Source organism: Pomacea canaliculata, linkage group LG6 (genome assembly GCF_003073045.1).
Source record: "Pomacea canaliculata isolate SZHN2017 linkage group LG6, ASM307304v1, whole genome shotgun sequence".
Taxonomy (NCBI): Eukaryota; Metazoa; Mollusca; class Gastropoda; order Architaenioglossa; family Ampullariidae; genus Pomacea; species Pomacea canaliculata.
The window spans coordinates 9,635,359-9,644,785 of record NC_037595.1 but is presented as its reverse complement, the minus strand read 5'-3'; the positions used below and the strand labels follow the sequence as shown (position 1 = coordinate 9,644,785).

Below are 9,427 nucleotides of genomic sequence, written 5' to 3'. Positions count from 1 at the left end.
TGGAATACAGATGATGCTATTTTTAGAAATAATACCCTTTAGTCAATTCTTGTTTTGTCGACAGATTCGGGTGTGATTCTAAGAGAAAAGCATTAACACATTTCTTGTGTCTCTTCGTCATAAAATACCACCAAAATATGTTTTTGTGATATTTCCAGCGATTTTTGGCTGAGCTCTCGTGTTGTCCTTTAACTCCTGGCGTCGCTCCGTCAGACACCCGGAGAGCGTTACGCGAGCGCCACAAGCCAGGGTGTGCGCCGCCAGAAGCCGTTACGGGGAGACCGGCGACTGCGGGGAGCGTCCTGCCTCGAGACGACGGTGGTGCTAAGGACACCGCAACAGCGACGACGGCAGAGACGAGCTCATGTCGGAGGGTTAGTCAGTGTTTACAGATCTCAGGTGTGAACATGGGACCCACAGGTGCTACGACTACGCAAGTACTTGTGGACTGACACGCTGCTAGCCGCTCACATCTCAGGTGAGGTGGAGGGTCCAGGTGAGACGTCACGGTGTCCGAGGAGGATTCTGCGCTCACACCTGCGCCTGTGGCAAGGTGAGGACAGGTTTCTAGTTCCTTCCTTCTCCTTGCAAGGTGTGTCTTTTTTTTTGAGTGTTGTTTTTGCCGACACTGTGTCATATCTGCTTTGTCGAGACAGGGTATTGTCTAAATTCCGCTGTGTCCCTGCCACCTGAAGTTCGGCTGTGATTTAGTCGACTGTGTTCTGCTCTGAATTTGAATCTGTGTCTTGTCCGTATTCTTGTCTACATTCAGCCGTGGCTTTCCGTTAGGATGTATCTCAAGTAAACACTTGATGAACTATGTCCTGTGGGAACTCTTTCTCGTCTCTCTACAGCGTCCCATCTAAACTTTCTCTCTCTGTCTTCTCATGAAGGCGATCGTAACAGCATGAAAAAGTTCACAAATTTCTCTAAAAAAAAAAAAAATTCCACACGATGGCGATTTTCAAGGATAATATTGTCATCGATGTTCTAAACTCTTGGTAACTGATGAGATCTTAAAACATTACCCGATTTTGGACTGTCGATGGGAACACACCAACATGCGACTGCCCTGGTGAGCAGCGCTCACATATCCCCGGAAAAAGATGCTTAAATCAACTAAAGAACATCTTTCTGCGTACACTGATACAATTAATACACAGGCCTATACCGTCCAGGTTGTTTAAAATATTTCCACAGCTTCGTCTTCTACACGTGAGTCAGTTCTGTCAAACTTTACATTTCATGACTTCCTTCTTCCATGTCTGTTGAGACTTACACGAAATACAAATATTCAAGAGTTAACACAAACAAACACGATATAAACCTGACATTTTCTGGCAAAGTTAAAACAACATTGCATGATCGTAAATTAATTTACAAAGTGGATAGTATTTTTTTTTATAAAGACGAGTTCTCTTCTGATTTTAAATTAACTCCTTGGGGAGAAGCAGACGCCCACTGAACTAAGTTTTAACCTTTGACCTCACTGAAAGCCGCAGCCGATGAGCTTCAGACTCACAATAATACAAAGGGTTAACATACCAGAGAGCTTTTTGTGACATTGTTTTGAAAAATATTTTTACTCCTTCGTATTGCTACCTGTACGAGATCCTTACCTGTAGTTTCTTGTGTGTCACAGGACAAAAGAAAGAAGGGTTGTCAATGAGAAAGACTTTTTTCGAAGCTTGGATAAAGAAAGAAAAGAACCCCTCGTCCCTAAAAAAATATAGATTAGCGTGGTATTGTGACCAGACTGAGCACGGATTAATTTGGTCTAGATGTCAACCAGCGCTCATCAGAGGAGTCAAATAATAACTGTCCGTAAAAGCTTTGTCGTCTGTCGTGAGACACGTTCCTATCCACCCGTCCCGAACAAAGTGCTCACAGTCTGCTCTGGGTGGATACAAAAAATGTTACCGCGAACGCTCGTAAAACTGTCTTTGATTTTAACAAACCGATCATGCGTGGAGCGCCAGGTGTAGCTGCCAGGTGAGCGGTTAACTGACTGCGAACAATGGACGAGGAGGGGCAGCCCGCTGCACCTAGCACTCAGGGGGATCTGGAGAAACAAGCAACTGTTGTTCTACCCGACGCAGTCCTATTACAATTTTGCAGTGATTGACCCCTGCTGAGACCCCTCCTCACCCTCTGACCCCTCCCCACCCTCACTAAGACCCCTGGCGACGTCGATCGTCTCCGTACAGATAATCCAGCTCAAACGATATAACTCCTCTGACAGCCTCGATCAAGCATGAGAAGGTGTGGCGAGTGCTTGGGTGGTTGGGTAGGGTGGAACAGTTAACACCAGGGTATGCAGTGTTTTTTTTTTCAATGAAGGAACCACAGTGACACGTCGTCGTACCCAGAAGGTAAGATGGTGGAAGAGGAAGGTAGAGGATGAGCATGATTGTCAGGCAAAGTCGTTCGGGGGTCGAGTCCGACCTCAAAGCAAGTCAGTAGACCGTTACTGCCAGCCTAGCCTCGAGACTAGTAAAGGGTTACGTCTCCACAATGGCGACGGCAGCTACCTTGCCCTCAACTGTCATTGTGTTGTGATCCAGGACACAGGGGCAGAGCTTGGAGTTGGGTACAGACACGCATGCCAGAAATATTTCCAACAATAAACTTTTATTCTCATTTAGTAGGTAGCACAATCTAAGTTACCTGGAGACTTTGGTAAGATTGTATTTAAACAGAGCTCAAACTCTAATACTTATGTCGGAAGAAAGAGTTTATAAATGTGGTGCTAATGAAAGTACATATAGTCGTTAATGTTCAAACATATGTAGGTATTTTATGCAAGTGCGAGCGAGTGTGTAGAAAACTGGTTCAGACATTTCAATATTCATTTAGTGGAAGAGAGTGATCCCCAATTCCTTGGATGTTATTTCAAGATGTTATATCTTGGCATCTATACTCATTTTTTCTTGCCTTTGGCTATGTCATATTTTCTCAGATATTTCCAACAGGTCATAGTATCCTCCCAGTCACCACATGCACTTTGCTACCTCTGTCGACAGTTGTGTCAGTTGTAACTCGCTACCTCGCCTGCAAGGTCCCCCTGATACCGCTGAGCCATGGAGGACGCCAGGAGGCGGGCCGCCGACGAAAAGGTTCTGAGGATCGACCACAGCGATGTTTATTTGGAGAACGACCGCCTGTCGGAGGAGCTGGGCAAGTCACTGGACACAATCTTTCGCGCCAAGCATCGCACAGTCATCAATCACGTGTATGAAATGAGGTAGTGATCAATACTGTATACAACCGCCACGCTACCACCCGACAAATTATTTCTATAAACTGAGGGACAATTTGAAGTTTGTAAATCATTTTCATTATAAATGAAATAAAATTACACGTAACGCATTATTGTCTAATAATTAAGAGATAGTTTAAAATTTATAAATCATTTGTATCAAGTTTATGACAAGAGGTTTGTTTACAAGTTGATGAATTCATTCAACGAAGTGGAGGTCATCTTGGTTCAGCAGGAATCTTTTCTTGCCACAGGCAGCTGCGTCGGTCCCTGAATGCGGCGGCCTCGAGGAACCCCAGAACCATCTCCTCCGTAACGGCGCTGCGACCGCACACGTCCCCCATGTACATCCGCACGCGCGCACCCCGGGTGGTCAAGCTGGACGTGCACGTCCCCAGCGCCCACGCCCACGCAGACAGTGTGGTTGGCGGGGGCAGCCACCCGCACAGCAGGCCTAACACCCACGAGCGAGCAGGAGTAGCAACAACGTCAGCGACGACGACGACGACGACAACGACGAGGATGAGGATGAAGAAAGCGAAGACAACAGTGATGATGTCGCAGACGAAAAGGCTGCGGGACGAGTGTCGCGAAGTGTCCTGTCTGGTCATGCGGCAGGAAGAAGTGGACTGTCAACGAAAGACCAGACTCCTGAAACACCCGTACCCAAGAAAGTCAGCAAGTGAGGAACTAACCTCTTGTCCTCCTAGCAGCTGTTACCGTTGCATCTTCTTGCTTTTGTAAAGCGTGCAGTTTGCCTGTATGGCGAGGAAAGGCATTATAAAATATCTCATTATTATTATTAGCTTCGGGGGTACTGAGTTCCGATCTCGGCTCTGCGTGTGGCATCTGTTTACAGCTTTTTATGTCTTAGCGACTGGCTTGGATAATATTGTCGAGCCACGTCCCCATCTCTACCCAACCAAAAGTTTCTCGCTTTCTCTATTTGATCTCTAAACAAAAGGTTTTTTTTTTTTTTTTTTTTTTTTGGCTTAGCTTCGTGGCACGCCATCCATTTTCAGATAGGTAGACACAATTGATTTACTTCGGTAGGTGTAGTTTATTTTGGTCTTGACTTTGAAAATGTGGGATTCTTCGCCAAGAGGACATTGTCATGCAGGAGGAGTTTGTAGTTGAGGGAAGGGTGTCCTCACATCGCAGGTTTACTGTACATTCTGATGTCTGAGTAATGTCTCGCCATAAGACAGAAGTCGGCTCTGACTGGACTATCTTCTTTCTTTTTAAGCCACATTCTCCTCCGAGCATCGCAGCTTGGGTGCGTGTTTGTGTGTCGTGCGTGTTTTATTTTTGTGACCTTTGTAGTGACCTTTTCTAGGGGCCTTTTCTCTTTAGGGTCACAAGTTCTTAGGGCTTTTAGACCAACAGATAAAAGGAAAGAATACTGTGAGAGAGAACGAGAGGGTGAGTAGTGAGTGAAGAGTGTTTCCTACAGAAGATATTAAAGAAAAGTTACTTGGCCTGTCCTGTCTCACACGTGATTTGAGCAAAATTTTCATTCTGTCTAAGAACTGAAATTTTCTGTCAGTCTGGTCATCCACTCACATGCCCGTCAAGCACGATAGTCAGATTTTGTTTTTCATGCATCCTTGGGTGCTGCGGTTTGCAGGAAACAGATTATTATATTAGTTCTTGTTCTTAAGTTCTAAGAGCATACTCCTTAGGAGTGTGAGTGTGCGCTTTACAAATTTTACATATAATCATAATCATAATCACAATCATAATCATAATCATAATAATCGTCTTGAAACAGACTGATCGGCCCCTAGATTGGTTATAGTCTCGACTTTCGAGTATTTTCACTTGACAGTGGATTGTTGGCTTTGCCAGCGGCTCATCTGACTTCTTCCTCAGGGAGGTGTTAAGGTAGCTTCTATGTATGTGGGACTGATGTTTTCTTTCTATTGCTTCTAAATAGTAAGTGCATCATATATCACCAGAAGAATTATCAATGATTTCTCCTTCGTGGCGAGGTAGACGAAAATACATCATAATTATAAACATTTTGCTTTCATTCGCAGGCAACAGAAACTGTTGGAGTTCCTGAACCTGACAAAAGTTCCAGAAGCCTGGTTCACAGACGTTGTACCCGCCTCAGGTCCAACAAGCACCACTCGGAGGGTAGCCAGTGCTAACCCTTTCATGAGCACGGGAAACAACCGCGTCTCGGACAGCAGGCGGCGCCACAGCAGGACCGGAAACCCTCGCAACCGAGGAGCCAAGTCGCATTCGGTCAAGAAGGAGGGACTCATTGCAGAAGAAAGTACTTTGGTTTGCGGCGGCGACCCTGACGGAGACTGTCGAGGAACGGGACTGAGGTCTCGGCGACAGTTGATGGAACTTTCTGGGCTGGCGGCCTCGGAGGATGAGACAGATGCGGACTTTGGTCAGCGGCGGACGGAGCTGCTGGAGGCGGTGCGGCTGGAACGGCAGCGGCTGGATGCCAGGGTCAAGCTCTTCCTAAAGTCATGTGACCTAGTCCACGTGGGTGGCATCAGCAGCAGAAAAGAACGCCAGTATTCCAGAATATTCTTACGTGAAGTGCTGAACACTAAAAACAATCAACCGAAGTTGTTGAGGAAAAAGAAACTAATGAACTCTTGGACCATGAAAAAGCTTGTGTGATAATCAAAACCCAGTGACATAAAATAGAAAAAAGAAAAAAAAATATAAAAGCAAGTGTCTATTCTTGAGATAGAATTTTTGTATGCATGTATCTGTGCGTTTATTTATAAATAGATTTGTGTGCGCGCATGTCTCCGATGTACAGCTAAACATAACAAATTATCCTACCTTGTCTACGCATGCGTATTGTACCAGGTGAGTCACACGGGAAGCTGAGGAAGATTAAATGTGTATAGGGTGAATTTCCATATTAGTCCTTGCAAGGATCAGGGTTTCCTATCCATAGCCATATACGACATATCTCATTTTCGGAGAATTATCATGCACACACACCGTGGTCATGCATGTTAGCGAGGAAGTTAAGGGAGAGAACTACAAAACTACGCTTTGAACACACATTAAAGGGTTTTCTCCCTTTAGCAAACGAAGAGTAAGACCGCAAAGCCAGCACCGTCCCTTGGGCAATAGCAAGGCGAGTGCAGAAAACTGTCCGAAAAATTAAATAATAATAATATTAATAAAATAAGCTCGAAAACCACCCGCCGTACAAAAAGTCAGCCCAGGAAAGCTAGACTTCAATTTTTTTCAATTTTGTTTTGGTGATTGTGACGACATCTGTCCCACTACACACCGCCTGTGTTCGTTTTCTCTTTTCGCTTCATCATTACTGAACTTTCAATAAAAAAATCTAAATAAAAGAACGATTAAAAAGATTAATCAGCTCATCCTTGTATTGTATATGTATCCACTTGCTCATAATTTCAAATTGCAGTGTGGTATTAGCTTATATGCTTAACATTCATCAGAGCAGTATTAAACGAAAACCAACGGATTTACCAACATTTTTTTTAGCAACTTCCATATTTTGACCTTAAAAGTCGAAGCATCGATGTCTGCTTTTGTATCGCGCGCGCGACAGATAGATAGACAGAGATGGACAGAGAGAGAAACCATATATCAGTGCATTTCTTATATTTAAGTTTTTTAATTACCAAGCAGGATGAGATTTTGTTTTTCTTCCAAAATGATTTGAACCAAGTCTCGAAACAGGAAACGTTAATGCTATTACGAGCTAGCGTAGGAATCGGAAATGAGACATTTTCTTGAATGAACAACACACGCGGCTATTGATAAACATTGTGGACTTGCCTATTCGTAACGTTTCCTGATTTATATTTTTAGACAGCGGGAGACAACTAGGCCACAGAGAAAAAACAATGACGTCACCGTTCTCTTCCTTCAGCAGTGACCCCTGGGACCATGACGTCACTGGCGATCATTTATGCATTATTCGACCCTTGCACCTTCAGTTCCTGCTACTGAGCAAAGTTTCACTGTTTTAGCAGCAAATAGATGTTTGAGGCAGGTAGGTAACACGTGTAAAAATCAGAAAATAAATAAACTTTTCAATCAGTTAAAGGTAATACATAAAATAAAAAATATAACAATTATTCTAATGACATCGAATGCCAAATAATAAATTCAAAGTGATGAAAATTTTTTATTTTAACAAAGGAAACCCAGAAAACATATGTGGATTTTGTTGGTCTTCTAGGAATTGTCTCAAATGAAATTACTCCTGGATTTTGTTGGTATAAAGTTTATAAATTTTCTCTCTCTCTCTCACTTAAGAGAACAAAATTTAGGATTTCTCCCCTTTGTTTGTACCTTTTGTATTAGCACTCAACACCACTACCGACAAATATTGTTTTTGTATTGTTGTTCCACTCGTGGACATCAGCAATTTTATTTATAGAGCTTTAATTTTTATATAGTGCTGTTACCAAGACCCAACCTGAATCAAAACGCTATACATACAGACTTTTTAGGAAAGACATCAAATGTACCTTCCTGAACACGTACATACACACACTGTCACACATAAATAAACCTCTGTGTTTAAGGAATTTAAAATTTACAGAACATATCTATATTATCTCTAATACCAAAATCTGTTTACAACTCGGACCAGTCTGGCAGGTCTTCAGGACTCTAGATACGAGACAATCATTTGTGACCTGATTTACTATCTGGTAGCCGCCTGGCGCTAAGCATACATAACTGTGGATAATATTTCCTGATCTTTTTGTAACCTTTGACCCATCACCTACGTGTCCGTTCTAGTTACTTGACATTCTTTCGTGTTCTGTTTCCCTGTTCCAGTAAACCCCTCTCTAAAGACTCAAGGAGTGGTTCATTGTCAAAAAGGTGGCTGCAGTTCGTTTTGAGACAATGATTACCAATTCTATCTCTCCCTCTCAAAGACAGAAGCAAAAAAAAAAAACAAAAAAAAAACAACAACAAAAAACAAAAAAACAAAAACAAAACAACAAAAAAAAAAAACACAAAAAACAAAACAAAAAAAAACCCCCAAGAAAACAAACGCCCTTCCGTTTGTGAGATGCAAGCTATCAACTGGACACACAGGAGATGACGTGGGGTACGCCATCGAGTACGTTTCTGTTGTTGTGCGTGGGAACTGGGAAGCGAACTCTGATAATTGAACTCGCGTGGGAATGAGAATGACACACACACACACGGATACGAAGGGATTGACTGATGAATGACCTGGATGTCATCGTTAGTCCTCTATGACACGTCATCCTAAACCATTTTTGGTTAAACTTTGAACAGCAAGCTGAGGGTAAGTTAACCTCAATAAAAATTCAGAACAAAATTAAAATAAAAAAAAATCAGGAGCTAAAATACTGCTGTCTCTCTAAATATTGGTTACACTTGGTGAAGCTACCCGGACTTACCCGACACCTGAAACGCTTTTACATCAACACGAGTCTGTTAATTGTAATTAGAGACAAACATCCAGAAATGGAGGACAGTGAAAAATATCGTTGGTTCCTGTCGGCGATAATATACAACCAGAGAACTATTTATTTAATTGTAACAGCCTAAAGGTCAAAGAAGTGCATGAGTTAGACTATAAACAAGAGCCATGGGTCTTAAATGTAATAAGGAGCGGTTGGATAGGAAAGGAATGATGCAACAGTATTAACAAACCGTTAATTGTGCAAGAAAACGCTCTGTTTTGAAATTCTTGAATCCTTTTGTTATAATGACCAATCCTAGACATTGTCAAATGTCAGCTTTCTCTCTCTTACACACGAATGAATCTCCCTTTACTAAGATCCAAAATTCTTAAGTAGACAAAGAAAGAGAAGCTTAAACGTCGTTTAGTGATCACCACTCAGTGACAACCCAACGTGGAGGGTTCAGATCTCGACTCGGGACACTCATAGGTCTGACCGTCGGGGATTTTCTCCGGGTACTCTGATTTCCTCCTAACTTCCTAATCTCGGAAATCTCGAGAAGGTAAAGAAAACCTTTTCTAATTAACAAACCCAGAGAAATAGAAACAGAATATCTCAAGACGACGAAAGAGTTGGTCTACTATATTAAACAAATGCAAAGACTTCGAAACCGTTGCGCAATCCTTGCTGTCGCGCCATCCTCAACGAAAACTTTCTTTTTCCGTCATCTGGCGAGTGGTACAAGAGGGTGGCCCCGCAG

General features: G+C 42.8%; 1 protein-coding gene across 2 annotated transcripts; it reads left to right on the top strand.

Moving 5' to 3' along the window:
• Nucleotides 1-202: 202 nt before the first annotated feature.
• On the top strand, nt 203-4,020 carry LOC112566332. 2 transcript variants are annotated; one of them, XM_025242452.1, is made up of 3 exons: nt 203-553; nt 3,024-3,244; nt 3,514-4,020. In XM_025242452.1, exons 2-3 carry the CDS (start codon nt 3,081-3,083, stop codon nt 4,001-4,003), a joined length of 654 nt encoding a protein of 217 aa, XP_025098237.1. In that variant the 5' UTR covers nt 203-553; nt 3,024-3,080; the 3' UTR covers nt 4,004-4,020. The 2 variants fall into 2 exon arrangements, with proteins under 2 accessions (XP_025098237.1, XP_025098238.1); XM_025242453.1 differs by lacking the exon at nt 203-553 and adding an exon at nt 2,280-2,372.
• Nucleotides 4,021-9,427: the final 5,407 nt, after the last annotated feature.